The 12,803-nt window shown below is 41.0% G+C and overlaps 1 protein-coding gene and 1 long non-coding RNA gene across 2 annotated transcripts in view; both read right to left on the reverse strand.

The window, feature by feature from the left end:
- Positions 1 to 5,097: 5,097 nt before the first annotated feature.
- LOC131467643 (uncharacterized) lies at positions 5,098 to 6,557 on the reverse strand. Its single transcript, XR_009241519.1, has 3 exons — positions 5,794 to 6,557; positions 5,521 to 5,693; positions 5,098 to 5,160 (listed from the first exon to the last, which is right to left on the reverse strand). It is a non-coding gene; the product is annotated as an uncharacterized LOC131467643 (long non-coding RNA).
- A 2,274-nt stretch (positions 6,558 to 8,831) lies between these two features.
- The window catches only part of cntln (centlein, centrosomal protein), a 78,314-nt gene continuing 74,342 nt past the window's right edge, over positions 8,832 to 12,803 (reverse strand). Inside the window, exon 27 of the mRNA XM_058641777.1 lies at positions 8,832 to 9,636. Coding sequence (XP_058497760.1) covers positions 9,526 to 9,636 — 111 coding nt within the window. The 3' untranslated portion in view covers positions 8,832 to 9,525. The remainder of the gene's footprint in view (positions 9,637 to 12,803) is intronic.

Raw genomic sequence — 12,803 nt, forward strand, 5'->3', positions numbered from 1 at the left:
ATCAAAAATATCAGTATGATCATAACAATTCTGATTTTTGTACCACAGCTATACACACACACATACATACTCCTCAGAGGACCACACTGGTGAGTAATGCTTGTGCACAATAGAGTCTTTGGTGCAATACGGCGTATGCCCAGAATTTTACTTCTTGACAATGGGACACTTTTTTGTGACGGCACCAGTGGTCAGATTCTTACTAAAATCTACTCAGAACACAATTGTGTGATCATCTACCCATCAGAAAAAAATTAGATTGAATTGTCAAAAACTGTAGACATGAAGTTGCCTATAGCAGGACATACAGATACAGATACAGATAAATCCACGCCGATCTAAACATAAGCCCCATTGGCAGAAGGGAGGGCAAGGGTATATTTAGGCTTTTGATTCACTATTTATCATTTCTATTTCTATTATACTATTTGTCCTGTATAATACAGTATACTGTATATTGCCTTTCTTGATACTCTGCTGTGATTTCCTGATTATGTTTCTTTGAAATAAAAACCAACAACAACCAAGAAATAGGCATTGATTTATGGTGACAGGACATAAATGTAACCATAAATCTACACACATATGAATGAATGAATCCATACGTAGGCTACAGTGCAGAAGCTCACTGTCTCTGTCACACCCAGACTTTTCACTCTCAACATCAGGATATTTTGTAGCTAAGATAATTAAGACTTTAAACTTTAAACTGTGGGATTAATACATATAATGCTCTGAACTCACATTTGTCAGGTCAGCGGCTGCAGTGGTCACTTGTGGTTTGAATGACTTGAGCAGAAACACAGCACATTGTGGCCACATGTGCTACAGCTCTGATAAAGATAAAGACTCAGGTACAACATTCAGACTGATTATTACCAAAAGGCTGTAGAGTTCAAATAACAAATAACAATAACAATATTACTACTTATAATAATGATAATAACAAATCAAGTATGCATACACTTACAATGACACTTGCAGGCTTTAGGATATACATTCAACACAATTGGAACACAAAGTACTCAAGTTTCAGAGCCTGAGCTGTAATAGCTTGGTATTACATATTATAAATTACATTTAACAAGGTGTTTGTGTTGTGAAAGGTGATTTTTAATAAAAGCATGAATGAAAGAAAGCACAGTTAATTATGTTTTACGAACAAAAAAACATTTTAAAAACACACGGAAGTCACAAACATGTTTCACCAAGAGCTCGGTCCGAACTATAAAAGTACGACTGAATTAATAAATGAATGAATAAATGAATTCCCAAGCTTTTCACTCACATCTTGTAGCTCTGGGGGAATTCAAGACAATTATCAAAGACAGAGAAATGAGCTCAATAGGTTCTTGTGATTGCACTGTGTAATCATGTATTTTACCTGTGTCTTGTGTGTTGTTTGTGCTGCCGTGTTGGTCAGGTCACTCTTGAAAAAGACGCTTTTTTTTACCTGGTTAAATAAAGGAAAATATAAATAAAATAACAACCTTAACATAACTTCCCTTTATCTGATAATTTTACGTCACAAAAACATTTCAACAAGAGAGATGTTTATTTCCCAGCTTCTAATGCAGATTAAACATGCCTGGCTTTGATATTTGATATTTTTATTTTATTTTATTTGCTTATCTTATGTTTTTGTGCACAAATTGTACTATGAGCTAAAATAGTTTTGAAGACTTTCAAGACGTGTACAAGCTCCCTGTTAAAGTGAACAGTAATGTGGTGGCTGGAGGTGCTGGTTACGTTTAATAATGTTAATGTTTAATGCTGAATACAGTGTGTAGAACGTGCACTTACATGAAGCACATATCAAGTTTCATTTATGTGCAGTTAATATTCCCACCAGTATCATCACTGAGCTCTGATTAATGCAACATCTCATTTTGCTTTGGTTTTCTTCACATACTAATACACAGTAGGTCACTTACAGAGATTCTTCATCATGTTAATTATAAACACTGTCCATTATTATTATTATTATTATAATAATTAAACCAGGCTGTTGGAGAAACTGTGTCAAAAAGACAAATCACTCATATATTTCCTTTATTTTCTGCCTCTTTGGCAAGGAATCAAATTGTTATGGAATCACATCACATCAATTTGTGTATAGACAGACATCTACACAGTATATGAAGTATTTCTTCTATGAAACAAGACATTTAGAATCTATACCACACCTTCTTCCAGTAACTGAGGTCAACTGTAAACATTATAAATGAGGAATGAATGAATTTCCAAACCAGAACAATATTTAAAAAGGTGGAGAAAATGGATTAATTCATGTAGATGAGCCACAACTTTTACAATTCAATGTGTTCATGTGTTCATATACATGAGTAAGCAACTGAACATCATTCATGTTATCATCATTACTTCACCATACATCTGAGCTTTTATGCTGCCAGAATGATAGAAATATGAATGTCATGGAAACAAATGAATCACAATGTAACCTCTGCTCTTGCAAAACCATCTGGTTGTTGGAAAAAAAAAAAAAAAATGTTAGTGGCGCCATCATCTGGTGAATTTCAGTTCATGCATTTAGGCAGAAGGAGAAGAAAAGGAAAAACACAATTATCTAGTCATATCAAATAGTTAGACACAGACATGTGGCGCCATCATCTGGTGATTTTCTGAACATACATTCAAACAGAACGAAGGGAACAAGACCATCAGGATTTTTGTAAATCATATCTCAGTCATGATTTGATCATAACTTTTCATTTAAAAACAAAACTTGGCACAACATGGTCAAATAACCATGAGCCACTTCTGTGAATCTATCACTTACACAATAAATCAAACTGTAACGACAGCTATTCCTTTATTGTTGTACATGTTTTAGGGCAGATACAACATTCATGTTCTTGTGTTCTTTAAACTCTGTGGATAATATGTCCTCTGTCTCTGTCATCGTGTGACTACAGTTCTACAGTTATTAAAGCAGGAAAATATACTTTCTTTGACAAATGTCTGTCCACAGATGAGTAAGGAACTATGCTATTCTGCTACCACCTAGTGGTGGGAAATGATGCAGCAGTGTTAAACACAATGAGCCATGTCCTTCATTCCCTTAGAGGAGATGGAGATTCCCTTCAGCAGTGAAACTATAAACTAGCCACATTGACGTGCACTGCAGCAACACCTGCATGTCCAACACTTGTACGGACAGATGGAGGCGGAGCTCCACTGTAATATGAGATTGTTGCCATTAACTTTATCTATTACACTGAACACTGGACTCACTGGACTGTTACACTTTTTATTGACGAAGGGACAACATGGTTGCTGTAGTGGTGAGCACTCTTTGCAGCAAGAAGACCGGGCTTCCTGACCCAGTCAGAACAAGGGCGTGGAGTTTGCATGTGTGTGTGTGTGTGTTTCTTCTCCAGGTTCTCTGGGTTCCTCCCACAGTCCACAACACTCTAAATGGACCATAGGTGTGAGTATGGATGGTTGTTTGTCTCCATATGTCCCTGTGATGGACTGGCGACATGTCCAGGGCGGACCCCGCCTCTCGCCCTATGTTAGAAGATGAGATTGGCAACATTGACCCTCGTGTGGAGGATAAAGCAGTAGAAGACGAGTGAGTTTGTGCTAAGGTTGAATGACTGTGGTGAATAGAAACAATAAACTCTTAACTTAACTTTACTCAGCGTCGCCAGGGTCAGAACCAAGCATTTAGCTTCTATGGTCCTCACCTGTGGAACACCTGAACACCTGAGGGGTGTCAGCTTGTTTCAATCAGGGTTGAAAACATTATTGTTTACTGCAGCTTTCTGATATTGACAATTTTAACCACTTTAACTTTCACATCTGCTTGTTTAATGATGTTTAATGATTTTAAATCACATTCCAATGTTTTATTAATACTAAGTTAACAGATGCTTTGTCTGTTCGGTGTTTTTCTGAGTTAAAGGGGACTGATTATATGAAATGGGAAGAACAGGTAAAAGAGTGTAAGCCCTGTGACTTTTTCATTTTCACATCGAGGACAAATAAGGGAGAGCGAACACAGAACAATTCTGTCTGCTTGATTTAAATTTTTTTTAATGTTTTAAATAGTTTTTATTTCTATAATTGATTTTATTAAACTGATTTTGTTTTAATTTCCAATATATGGACTTGCTTCTGTAAGGCTCTTGAATTGCCTTGTGTAAGAATGGCGCTATACAAATACACTTGCCATGCCTTAACTTAACTTAACTTAGTCACTTACCTTCTGCCATAAAATCCCTGTGATGCTTAACATGCTGAAGACACCGCAGAGACCCAACCTGAAATTTCAAATCTTTTCAGCATGACAAAGAAAACCAAATCCCCAGCCATATCTGTTTAATCTGTCACTTGGAAAAGCATCGTTACTTAACCACACAGTCCACTGATCTTATTTCTGAAAGAGACTTGGCCCAGATATCTCATCATAACTGAGTTATAGAAATTATACAACAGAATAAATCAAAAGAAACACACGCACAATACCAAGTCTCGCTCTTTTCATTTACAACTGTTTTTCATCAGTGTCTTGAACTCACTCAGGGAAACAAGTCATTCAGTTTGAACATGTTCTGAAGGTTATTCCATGACCAGGGAGCAGAGTAGGAAAGAGTTACTCAACCAAGTTCAAAAATAATACTTAGAAGCTCGAGTGGGAGTCGTTTAGCCAGTATGGCCTCGTAGATGAATAAATGTACCAAAGCAGCTGTGGCCAAGAGAACAGACTGTACACCAGGATCAGGATCAGTCAAGTCAAGTAAGCATCGCAAACATACATTCATATAACACAGGGAAACCCCAGTATCCATCATTACTTCTGCCAAGGTGCTTATGCTTTAGGACGCATTTCCAAACCTAGTTATGGGATTGTATTAGAACTGTGTGAAACAGTGGGTAGAGCCGGGTAAAGGGCCCATCTGCAGTGACCCAGGTTCGATTCCACCTCTGTCTTCCCCCCTTCACGCTTAACTGTCCTGTCATAAAAAACAACTGTGTGAAAGTGAGAGGCTATGGTCAATGTTTGCATTCTCCGAGTGCTTTCTCTGGTGACCATCATTTATGATTATGATTATTATTGATTTTGATATTTACCTCACTTTCACAATGGTTTGATGTCTTCCGATGCTCCGGTGCTCCTGCTCTGCTCTGACTGTTCTGTAAAACATAATGAATCACAATCTCCTGCTTGTTTCTATCACCCTTGAGGCAAAAACCCTCAAAACAGACTTCATTTTTTATGTTAATATTTGACACATTGGCAAATGTTCATGTTTTATTTCACCGTGAATCAAACTAATTTGAACGTGTGAGTAAGAGGTGTTTGTAAGAACAGAGGAACTCCAGCATGTGCAGTGAAAGCAGTGAAAGCAGTGAAAGCAGACCCCGGGTCATGTGTCGCACATATGCCAGTCACGTCACACGAGACAAACAAGGCCCACACCACACCAGGTCGCGTGTTTGCGTTTCATAAGGCCTACCAACAGCGTTCTACTCCACTCAAACATGCTAATGTACCTGTGCTCTGCTCTAATTGGTCCCAGTGATGCTCGCCCTGCTCCACCTGTGTTCATGGGAGGCCTCCAGTCAGTCCCGCAGTCAGGCCCCCGCCACTGTGTGCAAGTGTGCAGTGCTAATATTATGCAAACAAACACTTCTTTGTTGTTTTGCACTTCTCGCACCAAACGCCACTGTGGAAGAAAGGGAGAAAGTGCAGAGAACAGGAGACACGGATGAGGGGTGGGCGAGGAGTGGGGGGGGGGGGGTGTTTGAATTCATTAGTGTGATTACCTGAGGTGTGCTACTTTATAGGGGGTCATCTGCCAGCCTGCTTCATACCCTCCAAACTTCAGCCAGTCCGCTAATGAATGCCTGGAAAAGTTAGTCAAGGTGGAGAGGTGCGTTGAGGAGCTATACACCACAGACTATGGAGATATTGTATATGATAACAGCAACTACCAATGAAGACTAAAAGTGATGATCTACATGTACAATACATACATATCTCAAACATACACACACACGCATTAAGTCTCTGAAAACAATATAATTCACCCCAGTGTGTCAGTCGGACTTAGTTAGCTGTGATATTCAGAATAATGTTTCCTACACCATTTGAGACAATGTCCCAGATTAGTGATCAGGACACCAGAGGGTTCAGGCAGTCACATTCAAAGAGGACTGCAGTTTCCCTCCTATGCTTTAAGACGAGGTGGATTAGAGACCAGATCAACCCCTCTCTCATTCTCCCGTTTTCTCCCCGGGAGCTCAGGCCATGGCTTTAGAGAGTCAGATATCCTGAGCAAGGCTTAGGACAGTCCACAGGGACGGAGACGGTGCGAGTGTCAAAGAACAACACAAGTGCAGGACAGGACAAATAAGTAAGAGGAAGCGAGGACAACTCCAAAAAGGTATCGACTGCAGCAATATTTTACACGTTGTGGCACTAGGGTCTGAATATGTGAGAGCACTTTCTCCAGGTTACAGAGATATGCTGTAACTTTGCCCTTCTTCTCACTCTATGCCTCTGCTTTATCACAAAGCATCAAAACATAGCTTTATTCCCCCGGGTGACTGGCCTTTTTATCTGTTCCCTAGCTTCCCACGGCAGGCCGCATCCACCCATAATCTGCTGCCGTTTCATGTCTGGAGTGCTGTAGAAGAGGATAAGGGACTTGTTCAAGTGAAGATCAATGAGGTTGTATACACAGCATATGTGCATCACCAGCGATGGATTCCTTTTTTCTTCTTCTTAAGGTGGCATCTGATCTAATGAAAAAGTACATTATACATGGAGCTTCCTGCAAAGCCAAGTCTAAGACCTAAAATTTTCCCTATAATGTGTAATTCACTTACAGACAAAAGCACGATAAGACTTCTGTCATAACAGCGTCTGAAGAAGGTCTCTGTGGATCAGTGAGAGCTCTAAACATGTTGCATTATACATTTGTCAAAAACACATTTGGCTGCATGTCACAAGCACCTTGTTATTTAAGACACTGCCAAGTGTCTGTGCCTGAAAATCAAAGCAGACTGGTGTATTGGCAGCGATAGCCAGGGAGTGGAACTGTGTCAGAAAAGAAGGGAAATCACCGCAGGCACTTCTGAGAGTCGGCAACGACTAATTGTGCAGCAGCAATCATCCATTAATGCTCTGACCATTCTTTGTACTGGGCAGCTCCTCGTCCCACCCAGGTGGCACAGTCTCACAGAAGACCAAGGGAACCTACAACGGCCTTGGGTCACACACGACACAAACAAAAACCCCCCGGGACCGACAGCAAACATCACCAGCAGGAATCTGCAGGAAGAAAAAGCAGGAGTTTGACATAAAAAGTGGAAAAGATAAGATGAAAAACAGAGGAAACAAAATGACACAGAGATGATTGTGCTGGAATGAATAAAGGGAAAGGGAGGAAAACTTTGAATTTGGAACTACTGATCAAAGTAATTCCCACAGGGAAGCCCTTTTAATGAGAGCTGTGCAAGAAGAGAAGGATGGAAGACAAGAAGAGAGGGAAAGAGAAGGAATGAAGGGTATGGCACGTCATTCCTAAACAGGATGAATCATATACAGTACCTAGTGGAGAACGCACGTGTGTGTGTGTGTTGGTGGGTGGATGTTTGAAGGGTGTTTTCAAGATCGTTTTAACGTCTTCACTGAGGGAGCGTCAAAGGCAAGGCCAGGTTAATTAAACCCAAGGGAGAACCAGCTGAGGGGGCCCACATTTGAATATGTCATAGAAATAACACGCGTGTGTCAGCCGAGGCCGGATGGCAGGGCAAACATGTTGACTATGCACTACACGCTAAAAGGAAGAGAGAGAGAGGAACACAGACAGTTAGACAGTAGGGGGGGGGGGGGCTCCCATCCCAGATAATTTGTGTGCGTCTCCTCTATACCCGCTGCGCCACCGGATTTCTCTGAGTTATTAATGTTTGTCATTAGCTGCATTACGCTGGAGGACAGTGACTGGGAAAAAAGGCAAGAATTTATATGGGACAAATATTGACAATAGCTGGCTCATGGGTATTGGAGGAGAAGAAAAGATGCAAACTATGTTAATGAATGGTAATTAACCACCAGGGTTTGTCTCTCCTGGATCCTAGCTAAATTGGTCCCCGAGTTGCAGCGAGAGACAGTCCTGGCCTAATCCTTTATTATAAAAAGATAAAGGAAAACGACATCATTAGCATATATTTGAGATGGGAGGGGGATTAAAAAGTGGAATTATTTCTTTTTAATTCCTGAATGGAGGAGTCTTCACAACCATAGTTAATTATACATAATAAAAAGAAAAATGGAAAGCGCTAAAGAGCAAAACAAAAGCAGAAGAGGTAAAGAAAGGAGTAAAAAAAAGGTTATACAGTAAGGGGAGGAGAGCGATGTCTCTAGTGTAGGAAGCCAACTCAAGGACAGGAGGAGACCGGGACGGTGGTTTAATATTCACAATGAATAATAAGGCAGGATGGAGAGGGGAAATAGATAAAAGCATTGGAGGTAGATATGTCAAGGATGGAACTTTTCCTGTGATACACGCCTGTGCTCTGCTCTGCTCTGCTGTGTGAGTGCTCATGTGGACCCGTGTTAATGATGTCAACAGCAGGGGTCACTTGTTACAGACAGGAACCATGCCAACAGTCAGCTGTCAATCATCAGAGAGGTGTAAGAACCCTGTAAGAACCCTGCTGTCCACCAGAGCAACCTCAGTCACATCACACTCTGACTGACAGTCCTTTGATCTGCTGCAACACAAGACAATACGAGAGAGCATTTAACGAGAAACAAGAGCACAAGTGTCCTCCAAGAACACAACAAAGACACAAAATAAGACAACAGACTGTTTTTTATTTAGAAAATGTGAGATTTAAAAAAACAAAAACAACTATTAGATTATCAACGGGACATTATGTGCAGAGTGGAAACAATTAATACAAGTTTAAGTATCTCGAGCAAGGGTTATTTACTTCAGAAATAAATACTGAGCTCCGATCGTCGGATAGAGAGCAGAGCAATCACATCATGATAAATAGATCTAACGTGTTACAGTGAATATTCTGCTCTGTGTACTCTTGACTTTCTGTTGACTTGGCATCACCAGGTCAAGTCCTTGCACCCTTAAGTCCTTGAGTTGCCAAATAAATTAGGGGGAGAGGTAAGAGAACTTAAACATTAGCGTAAGCATTTGCCTTATCACCGCAGGTCTGTGTTGAGAGTGGGAGAGAGTGGCTGCACTGTAAATTACCTTGGCGCTAAAGGGCGCTGTCTAATAGACATAGTGCATTGAGGGCTAACACAGATGTCGAGGGCTCATTTACAAAAGCCCGGCTGCTGTGTTGCACCAGTGGCCCAGAGTGAGTTGACAGCGCTTTTCTCACAAATATTGGTTCTGCTGCCCCGGCTCAGCTTGGCTCAGTCCAGCTCCCACAGAGTAGGAACTAGTGAGGGAGAGAAGGAGGGAGGGAAGGAGGGAGGGAGGAAAAAGAAGAGGATGACAGTTTTCCCAGCCTCAGCTCTGGGAGTCAGGCTTTTTCGCTGACTGGTGTTGTGAGCATGGCCAGCTCTTCTGTCAGCACTTTCCTCTCCTTCATCTTCACACGCACAGCCTCTATTAGCTGGCCGGCAGAGGGGATCTGCAGGGGAGGCGAAGGAGAGAAGAGGGGGTATGGGGTGGTGGTAGAAAAGGGGGAGTGAAAATGAGTCAAACACAAAACAAACACCACTATTAAAAAGGTCAGTTTTTTGACACCTGGCAGGTTTTCAGAGAGCTTGTATGTTGACCTGAGGACTTGTGAAGCCTTTGGGGGGACCGTTCTGTTCACACTTGATTTCACGGTTTTCTTATTTTGCATAATTTTTCTCTTACTTATATATTGAAAAGAATCATTTTAAAGTGACATTCACATGATTTTAGGACATCCAAGCTGCTATAGTGACAGTGACTTATTTTCAACATCATCCCTTGGTAATTGCTGTTGGAGCGACCATGTAGCTCCCTCTCTTGTCAGCAGCTTTGTTTTTTACACACATTTTTGCACAAAAGCCTCTGATTTTTTGACACACAGTATTTCTCCCCCCCCCTCCCTCTGATTTATAATGTGTATATACTGTATTTTGCTTGTTAGGCAGTACAAGCCCCATGTTTTTCCTGTTATCGCTTATTAAGTTTGCAGAGAAACGTGCCATATATGAGTTTTTATTACTATATTTATAATTATAATGAAAGAGATGGGGGACAAAATTCACAGTCCTCATTCTCAGCTTCAGATAAAGCTCTTATGAGGCATCAGTTAGATTAATCAAGGGAGTCTCTATAAAGTTACAGCCTTCTGTTACTATCCACTCACTGCAGCTCAACAGGGGAACACTTAACATGTAAACAAAAGAGGGTATTTTCTACTAAGATACTGTAACTCTGAAAGAGTGTCACATATAATCTTACCTAAACTCGTCCATTATTTCAATCAAATCTACTGACCCAGTGTGTTTACACATACAAGGAATTTGTCTCTAATGTCCAGTAGCTCTTCATCTAATCGTTTCAATAACAGTGAGTAAGAAGAGCAAACACTGTCCCATGCTCCACATCTCACACTGGAGAGGAATGATTACAGCATCCAAAAGTGGTAAATATGGGTTGAGAGGCGTTTTAAAGCAAACAGATACAAATATAAACCACTCATTCCAGGAAAGGATCAAGACAACTATTGTTTTCACGAAGCTCAAGACACACAGATAACAATTAAAGAAAGGAGAGAGAGCATGTGCACAGTTAATCACACAGGAACACAATATAAAAGTAGGACTGTAAAGGTACTCTCTATGTGAGTTTTCTAATCGTTGTCATGCAAATGCAGGAAAGGTAAATATAAAGGGATGGGCACGTCTCTCCTTAGATTCCAGGCTAATTTAGTTTTTCCTCTGAACCAACACAAGGATTTTATGGTCATTAGGATGCCTGATCAAAGACAACTTCCACAGTATCACCCATAAATAGTCAATCCAGGTTATGAAAGAAAATACTTCCCTGAGCAATTTTCTAAGGCACATGACCTCAGATGAGAGGCAGATGGGCCAAAATAGATAGTGACTCCAAATGTTTTCATCGTCAGATGTTTCACTCTCTATCCCATAATAAATATAAGGGACAGACAAAAGGACACATGCTGGCGTGTCCAAAATCCTGTAACATACTTCACTGTCTACTATCTGTGGAGAGAGGAAAGGGAGATGCAAGGTATCTTGTTGCTTTGAAGCGATTAACACACTCTCACGACCCATATTGGAATTAGGTCTGCAGCTGACATGTTTTAAGGACACAGAAAAGCACTATGATGTGATTTGAAACCATCATCTTATCAATTTCCGATGCATTTGCAGAGTGAGAGCCCCAGAAACTCACATGTGCGCACACACACATACACACACAAACACAGGCCCCCTGCCCCATGACACCTCTCTCTTCTTCATTAAAGGAAACAGGAGCTGGGAACACAAGGCCCCATGTGATGGGAAGTGTGTGTGAAAGAGTATGTGCACGCTTAAGTGTGTGTTGTACAGTGGGGAGTCAGTTCCAGCAGCACTGGATGCATCAAACATACAGCACTAATCCACAGAGAACCACTAGTCTGAAGTAACTGCTGAGATTTCTCCCTCTGCCTTTGTCCTTCAGGGAAATCTCACCATTTCTCTCTCTCTCACTCGCATTTGCACACACACACACACACAGACACGCACACGCACAGATAGTATACACACTTTCCTGATCAGCTATTTGCACTTAGAAACACTAACTATGCAAACAACCACCACTAAAGTAGAGACACCGCCATGACATGCAGGTCAATGGAACAGCAACATTGGAAACTGCATAATCACAGTGCAGATAAAAACAGGTAAACACAATCCAGATAAATCTAACATTGATATGACTTAAGTCTAAAACATGTTAAAACTTTGAGAAAGCATCTATTTCAGTGTCTATTTCCACAAGTATTTTAATGTCTTCATCACAGCCTGGGGTGAGATGGAGTGTATAGAAAAAGTGGAGATTTGCGTTGTGACAGTGCTCGAAACCATCAGTGGACTAATAGACTTCATGAAGATGTTTCACCCCTCATCCAAGAGGCTCCTTCAGTTCTCAAGTGCACTTTTAAATGAATGACACATCAAAAGATCAAACTATGACACAGCCGCATCAATATCTTTGTAAAGCTTCATTAAAGTTGATCTATGTCACCAAGTATAGTGAGAGAACACTTTAGTCTTACTGTATCGCGTCTTGTTCTGATTCATCTCATCACCTAACATTAGGGAGACGCTGACACACAAACAAATGTCCAGAGCAGGACTACCATTTTCTTTCATCTAAGTGCCACATTTGCTGGGTACCAATATCCTTCAGGGTGGTTGGAGGTAAGCTGCGGTGCAGCTGCTCTACTGCATCCCCTGGGCTGCTTAAGGCAGTGTTAGGAACTGGCAGTAATGTTATGCAACAGTTGATTTAGTCAGGCCCCTGTCCCCTTCAGCAGACCTCGCCAGAATCAGTGCTGAGCAACATGACCACTATTGTGCAAGAGGCCCCCTGTCCCCCTTGGCAACATTGAAATAGTTGGTGTAGCCGTGCTAACTCACAGCCATTACTATTCAACAGGCCCCGCAGAGCAGACCTTTTGTCTAGGTATGATGTTTGAGAAGTGAACACATGTGCAAAGCCATAGTCACTGACAAGTCTGCATTTGTGTGTGTGTGCATGGACACACAAACAACCAACTAGTTAAGGTTACAGGCAAGATTTAAA

The sequence above is a fragment of the Solea solea genome, chromosome 10 (assembly GCF_958295425.1).
Source record: "Solea solea chromosome 10, fSolSol10.1, whole genome shotgun sequence".
NCBI lineage: Eukaryota > Metazoa > Chordata > Actinopteri > Pleuronectiformes > Soleidae > Solea > Solea solea.